The 17,084-nt window shown below is 44.8% G+C and overlaps 1 protein-coding gene across 2 annotated transcripts in view; it reads left to right on the forward strand.

Annotated features, from left to right (window-relative positions):
- XPO7 (exportin 7) overlaps positions 1-17,084 on the forward strand; it is a 59,437-nt gene that overhangs the window by 26,098 nt on the left and 16,255 nt on the right. For both annotated transcript variants that reach the window (XM_075858847.1, XM_075858848.1), the window contains exons 5-12: positions 10,934-10,999; positions 12,443-12,547; positions 13,262-13,427; positions 13,516-13,589; positions 13,669-13,788; positions 14,907-15,053; positions 16,035-16,207; positions 16,531-16,724. In XM_075858847.1, coding sequence (XP_075714962.1) covers positions 10,934-10,999; positions 12,443-12,547; positions 13,262-13,427; positions 13,516-13,589; positions 13,669-13,788; positions 14,907-15,053; positions 16,035-16,207; positions 16,531-16,724 — 1,045 coding nt within the window. The remainder of the gene's footprint in view (positions 1-10,933; positions 11,000-12,442; positions 12,548-13,261; positions 13,428-13,515; positions 13,590-13,668; positions 13,789-14,906; positions 15,054-16,034; positions 16,208-16,530; positions 16,725-17,084) is intronic.

The following is a 17,084-nucleotide window of genomic DNA, read 5'->3' on the forward strand; positions in this document are numbered from 1 at the left end:
TACAGCACTAGGCTGTAATACTAGGCACAACCACTACTAAATGTACGGCGCTGTGCCTGGTAAATAATGAAGGGGGCCCCTTCGATCAGCTAATATTGGTATATCAAAGTCCCAGCAAACCCCTTTTTAAAGGGAACCTGTCACATTGAAAAAACATTCCTGTGTGTGAGCATCATGTTATAAAGCAAAAGCTGGACAGATTGATATATAGTTTTGTGGGAAAATATTCAGTACAACTAATCTGTAATTTACAGCCTTCCTCTATAAGTATGCCTACAGAGATCGCTGTCGATCATTGAGTAGGACCGCCCACTGGACTCCTTAGCTCAGAATGAGCAGAGATTTAGATCAATAAATGACAAGTTCTACTGAATATTTTCTCACTAAACTTGATATCAATGGGGGCGTGGCTTAGCGGCATATGTGAGCGGACGCAGGAACCGGAGCTCCCGCTGCCGATATCCTGATACACATCCTGTGGCAGAGTTCTCCTATCGGAGACATACCTGTGACGAGAGGGGAGAAGGAGGAGAACCTGGGGACACGATTCTGGATCATTTGGAGGCTGTAATGACCCGTTCCAGAAAATCGAAGGCGGCAGAGGACGGTGAGCTGGGCTTGCAAGATGGCGCCGACACGTGCATGTTTGCAGAGAGCAGGGATTTGAGAGGAGCGGCGGCATCCCGGCTGGAGCGCTTTGCTAGAAAGACACCAATGAAGGCCGATGCTGGTGGAGAGATGTCAGATGGAAGGAGCAGGCAGACCGCTCAGGGTCTAGATATGAACCGCTGCGGGCACAGATGGAGTCAGAGGAGGAGGAGAATGGAGAAGATGCTGCAGGCAGCTCAGGAGGAGGGCCGGATCGAGGCTCACATAGCTTGAATAAGCCTGGCCCCACGCTGGCAGATGTCTTTTCGGCGGTAAGCCTGTGTAATGCCACGCTAGCTAAACCTACCTGCCAGGTGGGCGGAATTAAGAAGGATATCTCCATCATACGCCACGATCTGCAGAAATTGTCGGAGCGTACAACAGCGGTGGAAGGCCGGGTCAGCGAGTTGGAAGACAGAATGCTGCCCATGAGGAGGGATGTAAATGCGGTAGCTGTGGATGTTACTTATCTTTTATCTAAAACTGATGATCTGGAGAATCGTCTACGTCGCAATAATGTGAGGATGGTGGGAATACCTGAAAAAGTGGAAGGGTCCAACCCGGATTCCTATTTTGAAAAATGGCTATTGGAGGTGTTTGGCAAAGAGTCGCTGACCCCACTGTTTGCTGTGGAAAGAGCGCATAGAGTACCCGCTCGCCCTGGCCCACCTGGACGGCCGCCAAGACCGGTGTTGGTAAAGTTGCTTCATTATAAAGACAGAGATATAATTCTCCGGCAGGCTCGGGAAAAGCAAGATATACGGGTGAACGGTGTGAAGGTGTCATTTTACCCGGATTTTTCTGCAGAGATTCAGAAACGGAGGATGCAATTTCTGGACATTAAAAGACGACTGAGGAATCTGCGTGTTCAGTATTCAATGCTGTACCCGGCGAAGCTTCGTGTTGCGGCGCTGGGATCCGTACAATTCTTTGAGAACTCAAAAGATGCGCTAAGATGGCGGGATAGTCACGAGGATCGCCTTCGTCAGGATCGAGAGGAAGCGGTGGGGTGATCATCAGATGGATGGCTGAAGTGGGGACTCTGCTAAAGAAGGAGGAGGATGCGCCACACTGGGGAATAAGGCACTGGTTTCTGCATTTATTTGTTGTTCTAATGAAGGGCTGCGGTCTATATTTTTCTAATGGTGGTGGGAGGGGAAGACAGAGATGTCAGTTTAATTGAAGCATCAGTTATTTGAGTCACAGACATGCTATCTGTCTATTGTGGTAAGGTGGCGGGAGGTTTGTGGTTCTTAGGTTTATATTGTGGGAAAAGATGTGTTTCTGCAATGTGAATGGGAAGCTGAATGGTCACATTGGTGGAGGTTTCTTCGCCAGCCCGGGCCCTCTTTGGAGGGTAAGTTTATGGAAAGTTGGGTGGGTTAGGGAGGTGGGTGGAGGGAGGAAAATGTTTTGGAGGGAAAGGGAGTTTGAAATGCAGTACGCTCGGAATATCACTGGATTCAACGGTAATTGCCACTGTCAGATAAAAGAAATGGCTAGATGGGGGGTAGGGTAAATCTTTTGTCCTGGAATGTGAGAGGTATGGGGGAGGCAACAAAACGGCGAGCTATATTCGATTTCCTGAAAGGGCAGTCTGCTGGAGTGATGGGACTACAGGAAACGCATCTTACCACTGATACGGTGCAACAGGCACATAGGGTTTGGATTAGGCACAGTTTTCACTCCTTTCATTCCACATATTCAAGGGGGGTTAGTCTCCTGGTTCATAGGGATGTAGCTTTTTGCTGTTTGGCTTCCTTTAGGGATGGGGAGGGCAGATATGTAGGGGTACATTGGAATGTATAATTGTGGTACTGTATGTACCTCCCCCATACTCTGTGGTTCCAATAAGAGAGGTGTTGGAGTGGCTGGCTAGTTGGCCTATGGTCCCGACTATACTAATGGGGGATTTCAACAACATAATGGACAAAAGGTGCGATAAATTTCCAAAAGGGGGGGTAGGAGAGGCTGCTCTGACGCGGTTTGGGAAGTACATGATGGAGGTTGGGTGTACGGATATTTGGCGGGCAAAGTGGCCCTCTACTACGCAATATTCTTGTGTGTCATCTACATATGGATCGTTAACCCGAATAGATTTGATGTTTAGTAACCGGTTAGGGATTGAGTGTGTGGAGGGGGTGGAATATCTGCCACGGTCACTGTCTGATCACTCCCCGATGATACTGAAGGTCCGAACTAGTCCGCAGATGGGGGGGCTAAGAATGCACTGGAGGCTGAATCCATTCTGGATACACCTGGTGGGGGAGGAGATAATAAATACGAGCCTGCAGGAATACTTTGAGTTTAATAAAGGTACGGTTCCTATGGGATGCTATGAAGGCAAATATAAGGGGGGTGTATATTCGGGAGATCACGACAATAAAGAATAAATCACGACAAGTGGGTGAACATCTGACGGGAAGGGTGACGTTAACCGAGGAGAACCATATCACCAATAATACAGCAGAAACGTTGGCCCAGTGGAAGGTCGCCCAAAAACTACTAAGGGAACATCAGCTGGAACAAGCAACTAATAAAAGGTTGTTTTTTCAACAAAAATACTATGAGGAGGGAGAAATGACGGGCAGATTGTTGGCAAATATGGCTAGACCTCAGCGGGAGGGTGCGGTCATCCACCAATTGCAGGATAAAGAAGGGACACTGGTTGGAGAAACAGGGGATATACTGGGTGTGTTGAAATCCTTTTACACTGAGCTGTATCGCACTAGGGTAGACTATCCGGAAGATCTTCTGACAGACTATCTAGCAGAAATGACGTGGGTTACTCTGGGGGAGGAGGAGAGGGAGTGGCTGGAGGAGTCAATTACTTTGGAGGAACTGCAGGAAGCAGTGAGCTCTATGGCAAATAAAAAGGCTCCATCGATGGATGGTATACCTACCGAGCTGTACAAAACATATAGGGGGGAGCTTCTGCCAGAGTTATTGGAGGTGTTCCAAGATAGTTTTACCAGGGGGCGACTGCCGTATGTATGAAGCACCAATAGTAGTTATTCCCAAAGATTGGAAAGACCGGACACAGCCTGATTCTTATAGACCAATATCCCTGCTGCCCGCTGATAACATTTTGGCAAAGGTTCTGGCTAACAGGTTGACAAGAGTGGTGACTAAAGTAGTGGGCCCGGATCAGTCGGGATACATGCCATCAAGATCTACAGCGGTTAATCTACGAAGATTATTCTTGAATTTGCGGACAGATGCTGCAGACGCACAGGGTAGAGCAGTGTTGTCCTTAGACGCTGCTAAGGCGTTTGACAGTGTGGAGTGGGGTACTTGTGGGCTGTTTTAGAGCGGTTTGGTTTTGGGAGAAATTTTATAACATGGGTGAAATTGTTGTATAAGGAACCGGTAGCTAGAATCAGAGCCAATGGAAGGATGTCGGACTCTTTTAGGCTAGGGAGGGGGATGCGTCAGGGATGTCCACTTTCCCCGCTATTATTCGCTCTAGCGATCGAACCTCTGGCAAACGTAGTAAGGCAGCATCCGGGTATAGAAGGGTTTCGCTGTGGGGATCTGGAGGAGCGCATAGCACTATATGCGGATGATATTTTACTATTCCTGGGAGAGATAGACCGATCACTGCCGGTGATAATGACCGTATTGGAACGATTTGGTAGATTTTCGGGGTTGCAAATTAATTGGAACAAGTCGGCATTGTTGCCACTTAAGTCATTAGATGCGCCACTGGTGGTGGGGGGAATTGATGTACCTTGTGTTAAGGAGTTCAAATATCTGGGGATTACGGTCTCGACGAGGGTGCAGGATTTTATCGCGCTGAATGTGAAACCATTATTGGACAAACTAAAATATAAGACTAGAATATGGCTTGGGCTACCACTTTCAGCGCTAGGAAGAGCAAACCTGATTAAAATGATTCTGATGCCTCAGGTTCTTTATGTTGTGCATAATGCCCCAGTGTGGTTGCCTAAGTACTGGTTCAGGAGAATACATAATTTGTTTAGGGACTTAGTGTGGAAAAGGGGGATCCCCAGGATCAAATTGGAAAAATTACAATTACCAACAGACCAGGGAGGTTTAGCTATTCCAAATGCGTGGGTATATTATCTAGCAGCCCAATTGCAACACTTTAAAGGTTGGAAGAATAGGGAAGAGTGGGACTCTAGTGGGAAACTGGTGTATTATTTGAGTCGGTGCACGGATATACTAGAGGCCATGGAGTCTCATAAATTGCGGAGGGAGGCGACAGGGAAACCGACTTTGCTATTGATACATAGGGTCTGGTGGGAATGCAAGAAAATATTGGGCGTTACAGGGTGCTCCAACTATATGCCTCTATGGGACAATCCATACTTATGGGAATTTAGTATCTTGGACGGTTTTCAGGAATGGGAACAAGCAGGGGTCAGATATGTATACCAGTTATATGAGGGAAGAAGTCTCAAATTGTTCTCACAATTGCAGGAGGAGTTTGGACTCCCACACCGGATGTTCTACCAATACCTCCAATTACGTCACGCGGCACAGGCCCAGGGTAGGCCGGTGGACTTGAGCTGCTCCACTATGGGAGTGATGGAACAGGTATTGGGGGCAAAGGACACTAAAGGGATTATCTCTGTGATATATGGTACATTACTTTCTAAATTCCTTGGAGATCCGCTGGGGGAGATCAGACGCAAGTGGGAAGAGGATGTGGGGACTATAACTGATGATGAGTGGGAGGAGATACTTGAATCGTCCAAAATGCTTTCCATTAATGTAGCGCACAGGAGGTCACAACTTTTTCTCCTACATAGGGTGTATAGGACGCCTAAGGTGTTATGGCAAATGCGGCTCAGACCAACGAAGGAGTGTCCCAGGTGTTCGTTTGATGGGGCAGACATAAAGCATATGTTCTGGGGCTGTCCGATGCTGAATGACTATTGGAAGGAGGTTAGAGGCATGGTAGCGAGAGTATATGGGAGAGATTTCCCGTTAGAACCTAAGATCTTTATATTGGGTTGTATGGGGGAAGAGGGAGGAGATGGGGCTGAATTATTGTCTATTAAAAAGGTTTTGTACCACGCGAGGAAAATGATAACAAAATATTGGCTGAACGCGGATCCCCCGGAGGTGTCTGAACTGGTAGGATATGTTAACCACACGGTGTCGTTGGAACATCGGATATATCTGAAACGAGGAGCAATACACAAACATGATTAACAATGGGGAAAATGGATACACAACTATGGCACGGCAGGGAGGTAGGAGGCATCTTGAGGCGATCTGATCAGGGGATTGCTTTTTGATATATCAGTATGATGTGGGAGGGAGACTGGTTGGACGAGCCAGGGAAAGGAGGAGGTACTGCGGGGGGGGGGGGGGTTATTTTAAATGCAACTGAATATTCTGTACAAAACTGAAAATTTATTGGTTTTTTGATTTTTTTTCTGATATACATGAGATTTATAATGTATGCTGCATTTTCAATAAAAACTGGTTTGATTTAAAAAAAAAAAAACTTTATCAATGTATTTGACGACTCCTCATAATGTGATGCCTGCAGATCAGATTGCATTTTCAACAAGACTGGTTCCCTTTAAAACTTCTCAAACCTGAAAATAATGGTTTGACTGCAGTTAAAGAGACTCTGTCACCACATTATAAGTGCCCTGTCTCCTATATAAGGAGATCGGCGCTGTAATGTTTATTTTAAAAAAACTATCTTTTTTCACAACGTTAGGAGCGATTTAAGTTTATGCTAATGAGCTTTCTTAATGCCCAAGTGGGCGTACTTTTACTTTCGACCAAGTGGGCGTTGTACAGAGGAGTGCATGACGCTGACCAATCAGCATCATGCACTCCTCTCCATTCATTTACACTGCACTAGCGATATAGATATATCACTATGTGCAGCCTCATACACAAGCCCTAACATTACTACAGTGTCCTGATAATGAATACACATGACCATCCAGCCTGGATGTCATGTGTACTCAGAATCCTGACACTTCTGACTCTTTTCTGTGAGATTCCAGCAACGGATACGAAATCTTGCGAGATTACGAGGTAAACGAGATTTCGTATCCGTTGCTGGAATCTCACAGAAAAGAGTCAGAAGTGTCAGGATTCTGAGTACACATGACGTCCAGGCTGGATTTCATGTGTATTCATTATCAGGACACTGTAGTAATGTTAGGGCTTGTGTATGAGGCTGCACATAGTGATATATCTATATCGCTAGTGCAGTGTAAATGAATGGAGAGGAGTGCATGACGCTGATTGGTCAGCGTCATGCACTCCTCTGTACAACGCCCACTTGGTCGAAAGTAAAAGTACGCCCACTTGGGCATTAAGAAAGCTCATTAGCATAAAGCAAAATCGCTCCTAACGTTGTGAAAAAAGATCGTTTTTTTTAAATAAAAAGCATTACTGTCACCTACATTACAGCGCCCATCTCCTTATATAGGAGACAGGGCACTTATAATGTGGTGACAGAGTCTCTTTAACTTTAATATCTCGTTTTCTGAGATACGGGGGGGGGGGAGTTTGGTGAGATCCTTACTGTGTGAAATGGAGGAAGTTTTGATAAACAAACCCATTTTGCCGAAATGCTCACGACTCTTTGTGTTTTGCGGCCCGTAAACAACAGATTAGTCGTCCGTTCTTGCGGTCTGTGTGTCATCCCTGTGTACGCTGCATTCGTTCCATATGCCTGCAAGCGCAGTCTGTGTGTCATCTGTATTCACTGAGAAGGTCACATGATCTCCGTTGCCTAGCAACTCATCTGCAAAACACAGACGGCACACGGATGGCATCCATGTGTTTGCGGTTTTCTCGTCACCATAGACTTAATTGGGGTGACACCGAGCCGTCAACACAGACAGGAATAGGTCCCATGGCCGCAAAGCACTTTTTTTTTTAAAGGAATTGATGTGCGAATCACGCGCACTACACGGATGTGCATCTGTATGCAGTACTTGGTTTTCACGCACCCATTGACTTCAATGGGCGCATAGGTGCGTGAAAACACACCAATATAGGACATACAGTGAGTTTCACGCAGCGGACTCTCGCTGCGTGAAAACTCCTGCATGTGTGAGCGGCCGCATTGAAATCAATGGGTGCGCGTGATTTCCATGCACCGCGCACGGACGAGATTCACGTTCATGTGTGAATGGGCCCTTAGATTTGTTACCTCCTGCAGAGATGCTAATAGTTTTAAGAGTCGGAGATCCCTGTGACCTCTGTGTTCCCTCCATGTCAAAGGGACCGCTAAATAATAGATAATTTCCCTGCTGGGATCAATACAGTTTTATCTATCGATCATCGATCCATCTCGTGTCGATCCATCTATCTGGTCTCGTATCTATCGCAGCTGCAAAGTCTGAGGACACCAAACAGCGCCTTATATCTGAGCTGTGAGTGTTTTAGGTCTGGAGTGGAGTTGTATCTGCTGGTGTTTGATCATTCATTATGTTTGTGGGTAGTGTATTGTGTGTTCATGTAGTGTGTATACAGTTTGTAGATGGGATTGCACTTGCCCGCAGGTTTGTTTGGGTTATCACATGATTTGGATCATATGAATTGTAATGTTCCTGGTGATTCCTGACACAATGCTGTTTTTACAGGTCTTTAACCCCTTAACGACCGGCGTATAGTGTTTTTACGTTGGCCGTTTGGGGTAGTTCTTCTGAAGCGCCGCCTTTTCACGTTGGCACTTCAGAAGAACTTTTCCTGCAGGGTGCTGCTGAGCCCGGGCTGTTGTTAACAGCCTCGGGCTTCAGGGCAACGATCGGAGACAACTAAAAAAAGTAAAAAGTTACTCCTGTTTGGTATCGCCGCATCCGTAACGAACCAAACTATAAAACCGTTACATTATATAAGCCGCATGGGGAACGCCATAAAAATAAAATGGGAAAACAACGCCAGAATTGCTGTTTTCTGTTCATTCTACCTTCAAAAAAACTGGATTAAAATTGATCAAACCGTCGTCCCGCAAAAAAATCCTCATACAGGGGCATCTGATAAAAAATAAAAAAGTTATGGCTCTTAAAATATGGCGACACAAAAACAAATAATTTTGAAAAAAAACTGTGTAAAAGTAGGAAAACATATAAATGTGGTATCGCCGCAATCATAACGCCCCGCTGAATAAAGTTATTGTGTTATTTATACCACACGGTAAATGCCATAAAATTAAGATGCAAAGAAAATTGCGAAATTTCTGTGTTTTTTTTTTCCAGTACCCCACTAAAAAAAAAAGTTCATAAAAAGTTAAGCAATCAATTATTTTTACCCCAAAATGGTGCTATTATAAAAATAAAACTTGTCCCGCAAAAAAAAAAAGTCCTTAAACAGCTATGTCGACGGGAAAATGAAAAAGTTGTAGCTCTTTGAATGCGACGATGGAAAAACCTAAAAAATTGCTCGGTCATTATGGTTTAAAATACCTTCGGTATTAAGGGGTTAAATGTGCGGATTCCGCCATGGGACCATAAACCAGCACTTAGAACCATGGATATGACGTTACTGGCCCGATATTGGGGGGGGATTTATTTAATGATCTACTTGTAGAAAAATCACAATTTTGAGGCGTTTTCTCTGTCGCTCACCCAGATTTTCAGACAAAACCAGCCCTGTCATAAATGATGGCGGAAAACGACGCCAGTTTGTAGGTGCCGTAAATTTCTCTTTGTGGCGCATGGACGGCACAAAATGTGACAAATGACATTGTCCCATTGTGTGCAAGGTAATTCTATTACCATAGAGTGCGATACTGATCAATATGATACAAACTACTTAATACACACTTGGGCTGATTTCATAATATGGCTGCAGTGCCCCAACCCCACCACCACTGTACTCCAGAACCAACCTTGGGTCATCACAGAGAGGATTCTATAGTGATCCAAGTTCAGTTTAGTGGGTTCGGAGAGGGTCTGGGTGTTGCGGCCGTAGTTCGGATGCTAAAATGCGGCCATATAATTGTTGTGTGAAAATGACCGTACTCTGAATTTGTGTATACATCTCCTGTATATATCTATATGAATCTATACATCCATCAACCATAACATTAAAACCTCTGAGGGGACAAGTGAATAAAGTTGATGATCTGGTGACAATGGCGCCTGTCCAGGGGTGGGATATATTGGGCAGCAAGTGAACAGTCAGGTCTTTAAGTTGGTGTTTTGCAAGATCTGTGCGACTTGGACGAGGGCCAAATTGTGATATCTAAGACGACTGGCTCGCAGCGTCTCCAAAACATCAGGTCTTGTGGGGTGTCCAAGCTAGGACAACGGGTGATCTGACCGCACAGTCATGATCACTGTAGTAGCCTGAGAAAGCAGCTGTGCGCTTCATACACACTGAATGGAAAAAAAGGGAACTTTTAATTAGATCTTCCTATTGAATGTAGCTGGCCATACATTTCACATAGCGTGGCAAGCGTGCGTGCGTTCTCAATGGGGAAACGTAGTAAAGCCGCTGCCAGACACCTGTGGTAGTGGATAATCTCCTTGCAAAAAAAAAAAAGAGGATCTGGTATGTTGGAATCCAACATGTCCGACCCTTTTCTTCCCGGACATCTGCCATAGGGGGAGAGTCGGTACACCACCATGCATATTAGGTGGTTGGCGGGTGCCGCTGAAATCGCTGGGTTCGGCCAACCAGAAAAGAAGTGAGCAGCGCCATCTAAGGGTCATCGTGTTGCCCATAGTTTCTGTGAACACCCAAGGTCCATTGATATGCGTGAGGAGCAAAGGCTTTGCCCGTCTTGTCTGATCCCACGTAAGAGCTACCGTAGTACAAATTGATGAAAAAGTTCATGCCGGATATGATAGAAAAGTGTCAGAACACACAGAGCTTTTGGCTATCCTCAAATTGTAAGACAAATTAGACGGATATTCCTTCAATCTGCTCATAGATAATCCACAATGTGAGATATTCTAGCAATTGTTTCCAGCATAAAACAGCAATGTTAAGAAGAAAATGCCTAATATTGTATAATGTGCACCCCATTGATGCGTGATGTGAGGTATTTCTCTCAATGAGGCTCCGTACAGGCGGGCATGATGGCTTCCGTTTCTACTGAATGTATGACGGGCCATTTATGATACATTTGATGAATGAGAACTGTTATCATATCATTTTTGCCCGATTGATTACTAATGGGTCAATCAGCTTCCAGTGCGCTCTTCTGGCCATCAAAGAGCAGCGGAAACCTGTCAGAAAAACACAAGTGTGAACATGGACTAAGTGGGAATTTGCATGCTTTTTATCCCTTGTTATAACTATGCACTGACCAGCACTTCTGTACACTCCACAGGACAGCGTGGACTATTGCGTCATTGGAGTCAGTATTTTATCACAGTTGACCAATGAAATCAACCAGGTAAGTAACTCCTTCCTGAATTTTTGCCAGCGAGTAACACTGTGTTATTTAATATCAATGTGATGGATAGACTGCATAGCGTGCGCAGGGTTGTTTGTATGTGTAGGGAGAAATGACCTCCGCTTCTAGCAGGCATGGGATATGACGACAGCCAGGAACCTATTACCTAGGTCATGATTGCATTTCTTGTATTGAGCTTAGATTACCAGTCCCTCTACCACCAGCTGGAACTCCATTACCTGCCGTGAGCAATAGGGTACGTCGGCCTTTTTGAGTGGACTCCAATGGTCTTAAGCCCCATTCAAATTATGTTCTTGGCCTAGGTTTAAAGTATACGCCAGGAAAAGCTATCGACGTATCCGTGAAATGGAGACTGTGGCGGATGCCAAACTGTTGTATCCGTCACCCATAGACTATTATGGGATTAATGTAATGTATATGTGATTAACTATTATGATGTATGCGTTTAACGGATGCCTATGATGTATGCCATGCAGTGGCTCGCATGTTAAAAAAAGCCCCAAAAAAAAACAAAAAACACACGCGTTTTGTTTTTTGCAGTAACGTCGCCTATCTTTATTGTTCCAATGCGTGAAAAATGAAGTAACTTTGCAAATAGTCTTCATAAAAAAAACTGAAACTCCTTTTGGGTCTACAGCTCCTATACAGAAGACCTATTTGTCTCCATGATAAAGCTACAAACGAACCCTGTGTAGTCTAATCCTGCAGTCATACTGCCATTGATTTGTTCCTTCGTTCTTGGTAAACTACCACGTATGTGGTTGTAAGAAGTAGAGGACAGATGGGTGTGTAACTGCAGGATCAGACTACGCAAGGTTAGTTTGTAGTCTGTAACCATGGAGACACACAGGTCTGCAATAAAGCTGTAGACACAAAATGATAGGACTTTTTAACTAGGACTATTTGCAAAGTTGCTTAATTTTTCATTTTAGATACATTGTAAAAAAAATAAAATTGGTCACGAAGTTGGACCTTTCCTTTTTTAAAGGCTACAGAATATTAGGTGACCATTTTTATTTTATTTTAATATGCGTTTGTTAATTATAAGCCTTTTTCTGATATACATTTATTTAATATATTGCTTTGTTGCTGCACTGCAGCTTCTATGTGTTCACTTTACATAGAAGCTGCAGAACGCCACTGGTCTGCTGAAATACAAATGGAAGCTCTAAAAAATACCATAAAAAGCTCATACATACATATACACATGTACACGGATGCTGCAGTGCCCCCATAACACAGGAGAAAGTTTCTTTTAGTTCAGTTTTTTTGTGAAACTGGGAGCAAACCTATATACAGACGGTAATATAAAGACACTCAAAGACGTCTGGTGAATAGCACAATGTGGAACAACATTGGTTCAGCCAAGTCTGAGGCGAATGTGGATGAATGAGATTTCTGGAACATTTTGTGATTTTGCAGGCAGATGCCACGCACCCCCTGACCAAGCACCGCAAAATAGCTTCATCCTTCCGAGACTCCTCTCTCTTTGATATCTTCACCCTGTCCTGTAACCTCCTGAAACAGGTATGGTAGAGAACCCAAGAAAAGTATACGTTACCGAAATAAATGTCTACGGTGTGGCGATTGACTGTGGTACATGATGTCGCCAGATACATTATTTGATATCTCTTTTTAGATGATCCCCCCCCCCCCACCCCCTCTCCTGGTCTGTGCTCTATTCCAAAGCTCCTATTGTTTATAATGGGAGTCGTACAGTAAGGCTTCTGTACTGCGTATGGGATCCGAGGAGACGTTAGGGAAGACTTGTGTCCTTCAAGGCTTCACGCAGTATGGATACGTTTAGGTTTGCACTACAATATCAGAAAACTGGGGCACAAATGATGCTCCTGCGTGAGTCCTGCACCCGATTACTGTAATAAAAGGTACTCTTTAAAAGGGTGGTTTAGTTGATTGCCCTGGTTCCAGCTTCCCACACCACCAGCAACAACCTGATTTTGCCGAGGGAAGTTGCCGTCGGTTATACATTTCCCCCGCATCAGTCATTATATAGTATTACCGAACAGCCTTTTAAAAGAGTACCTGGATTGCTTAGACCACCAGGACGAGAGCCGTTGTTTGCACTGACTCAGGGGGGGGGGGATCCCTACTTTAAGATCTCCTAAGATTTTTGGCATTTATTGGTCAATTTAGTTGTTACATTGGCCGAGAATTGATTCATTTTTAGACCACTTTTTTTTTTTTTTCTTTTTTTTTTTTTTTATTCCTTTTTGTTTTAAGGCATCTGGAAAGTCTTTGCTTCTCTCTGATGGGTCTCAACAAGACCTTCTTATGCAGCTTCTCAAACTCACCCACAGCTGCCTGAATTTTGACTTCATTGGCACCTCCACAGACGAGTCCTCGGACGACCTCTGCACAGTACAGATCCCCACAAGCTGGCGTTCAGGTGAGAGAGGAGAGAAGGTATGAACGGTTGGAGAATGACCATGGAGGTGTAGACGCACGTTCTCATGTAATGTTCATTGTCTCCGCAGCTTTCCTGGACTCTTCCACACTACAACTCTTCTTTGACCTGTATCATTCCATCCCTCCTAACTTCTCCCCACTGGTGAGTGCATGGCTGCTAGAAGAAGCAGGGCTGGTTTTGTTCTATATTGTTACTGATTTGTGTTTTTTCACCTTCACAGGTCCTCTCGTGTCTGGTACAAATTGCCTCTGTTCGTCGCTCCTTATTTAATAATGCAGAAAGAGCCAAGTTCCTCTCTCACCTGGTGGACGGAGTGAAGAGGATTTTAGAAAATCCCCAAGTAAGTATTTGAAGGGTTTGTATAAAGGGTTAAGCTAATTGGTGAAGCTGCAGTTTTGTGTTCCCTAATGAATTTCTATTATCAGAATCGCACTTTATGAATGGCAGACAGGGCAGTCAGAAGACACACCAAGTACATGCTGTATGATGAATGTAGTGCATCCCGCTAGACTTGCTAGACATTGTCCTCCTTATACCGCCTTTGATTTGGCTTAATTTGCGTTGCATTTTGTGCCAGATCTTTGGTGTAGTCTAAGCCACACCCCTCTTCTGCTAAGCCACACCTCCTTTCGGCTAAGTCACACCTTTTCTGCTAAGACACACCCCTTTTGGCAGAACTTACCTTTTTTAAAGTGTCTAGGGAACTTGGCAAACGGTTTTTCTAAAATAAAATGCGCCAAGTTCTGATGCATTGTTTGACCCATTCTAGGCACAGACACATTAGCAGCACACAACACCATAAGGCAGATTTACTAAAGGAATGGTTTCCAAGCTGGTTCAGGCCAGGGAACCCAAAACCAGTATGAGTCAAAAATAACGGTAGGCCAGACTATTGACCGATATATCCTCCTGCTCTGCATAGGCCACAAACTTTAAAACCCCCCAACTAACCGAATACCGGAGTACTGCACTTGACTCCTATATCAGCCCTTCAGACCCCCAAAAATACAGACAGCAGCACGGCCCTGCATACACTGCAGGAGAGGATGTGTTCCCATGCTGCCGCAGGGCGGGAGGAAGGTGACGCAACCAGCGGGAAACACTTGTTGCTTAATGCCGCATGTGCACGCACAGCGCTAATAGGCCACCATTACTGGAAAGCTGTCCACAAAAACCCCGGAGACCATGTCACGAAACCCTAGGGTTCTGCTAGACCCACTTTAGGAAACGCTGTAATAGTAGAGAGTATGATCTCCCCTCTTCTGTTCTATTTTCATATCACTCACACTAGAAGCATATCCGGGAAGAATTGTGGCCCTACACACAAGGACCCCACAAGCCTGCTCACTATATTTATCAGATGTTCATACAGGATTACGATCCAGGATTGTACTTTTAAAATCCTTGTCTAGTTTGATCATTCAAATGGCTAAAGATCACTGTGGATTTGCCCTACAGAGCTTGTCGGACCCCAATAATTACCATGAATTTTGCCGCTTGCTGGCACGCCTGAAGAGTAATTACCAGCTAGGAGAGTTGGTGAAGGTGGAGAACTACCCAGAGGTCATCCGGCTCATTGCAAACTTCACCGTCACCAGTCTACAGGTACATGAACTTCTTATCCATCCAACCCACATTCTATCTGGATGAAGGGGATGTTTAAGAAGTTACTCATTCATATGTTGTTGTTTTCTTGCGATCGTGAAGTCACCAAGACTGTAACAGATTACACAAGAGAATTTGTATCCCACTTTTTTATGGGGGGGCACTTGTGGGCTGATGGTCCCTCCAAGCAATGCTTCTAGGGGAGAATATCTCCATAATATCAACGATGGAACGTGGCACCATTTTTTGTCAGTTTGTACGGAAGAAAACCCCAAGAACACTGTGTGAAATCAGAGGCATAAGAAAGTACAGTAAATGCCCCATGCCCCTCTTTGGGTGCCTTATTATGGCCTTGGAGCGATCACACCCACGTGCATGAGGTCTAAACGTGGCCATATACCTAAAATAACAATGTTTTGGCTGACAATTGTTAACCCTTTGTCTTATTAACACGTGTGCTCAGCCAAGTTATTTCAATAAAGCTGATGAATGGCTGCAGGATCACTCTGGGGCCACTTGTCTTTTGGTAATAGGTTAAAACTGCCTATACGCCTAAGACAGATTCGTCCCAACTCCCGCATACACATGCACGACCATCCATATCAAGCGTGCATGGGCAGAGCAAAATGAGCCGCTGCTTATCTCCTGCAGGAGCAAAGGATCGGGCATGTTGAAATCCAACGTTACCTCTCCCCTCCCCCCCGACATCTTCCGGCCGACTAAATAGGCGGGTTCAGCCTGCTGTCATCTTGTGTATGGGCGCCTTTAGACAGGTTAAATCCAAAGTGTCTGATCCATGGGCAGCTGTTCTGTTTGGCAGTCCCAAATACAATACATTGAGTTCATCTTGGAGATTCACTGAAACTCTTGTCCGTGACCATCTTAACGCTATTGTCAATATATTATTTATTATATTCTACAACCCGAATGAGTGATGGACTCTTCGGCTTTTTTATCTTTTTTTTTATTTCTTTTTACCAGCATTGGGAATTCGCACCCAATTCCGTTCATTATCTCCTGAGCTTATGGCAGCGTCTCGCCGCATCTGTGCCCTATGTGAAGGCGACGGAGCCTCATCTACTGGAGACCTACACACCAGAGGTGACCAAAGCCTATGTCACGTCCCGACTGGAGTCCGTGCACATAATCCTCAGGTAAGAGAACAGCGGTGTTGAACAGGATGGATAACCTAGAGGAGCTTTCTGTTTCTGTATTACAGATTGCTGGTTTGACTCTTTCGATTTCTTCGTTTGCGCCAATGTTTAAATGGGTTTTCAGTAATTTCTCATTCAAGGCAGCACTACAAATAGCAGTGACTGAATATGATGAGGTCTCGGGCACTGTGGGTACAATGCCCTAGATCACAGGTCAGGGACCTCATTATAAAGCAGAATACTGTCTCAACACTTCATGGGATTGTATAGAATTTTGTATTGTGTGATCTATAACCCAGCATGTAACGGCTCGCTTTCTGCAGGGACGGCCTGGAAGACCCTCTTGATGACGCAGGTCTTGTACAGCAGCAGTTGGATCAGCTTTCCACCATTGGCAGATGCGAGTATGATAAGACGTGTGCTCTCTTAGTGCAGCTATTTGACCAATCGGCTCAGACCTATCAGGAACTCTTGCAGAGCGGATCTGCCCCCAGCATGGAGCTGACTGTGCAGGAAGGTAAGCCGCTCATGGTCATGACGTTTTTATAGGAGCTGGGTAAGCTGCAGTATATGAGAGTCCGTTATGTGAAGATGGCTGGAACCCCCAAAAACCCTATGTGAGCCATTACACTACCCTCTTCAAAATGGCAGCAGTGTATGATGAATGCGACCACTTTCTTGCAGAAACAGTGCCACCCTTGTACATGGGCTGCATATGGTATTACAGCCCAGCCCCATAAAAGTGCTGCCATAAATCATTGCAAATGACGGCTTCCTCTGGGGTGTCTGTATATCTCTAAGCTGATGAGTATCTGTATATTGCTCTTAAACTTACTATTTTACTATCTATTATTTTCTTACACTCTAACTAAACACC

This window comes from Rhinoderma darwinii, chromosome 3, assembly GCF_050947455.1.
Source record: "Rhinoderma darwinii isolate aRhiDar2 chromosome 3, aRhiDar2.hap1, whole genome shotgun sequence".
Taxonomy (NCBI): Eukaryota; Metazoa; Chordata; class Amphibia; order Anura; family Rhinodermatidae; genus Rhinoderma; species Rhinoderma darwinii.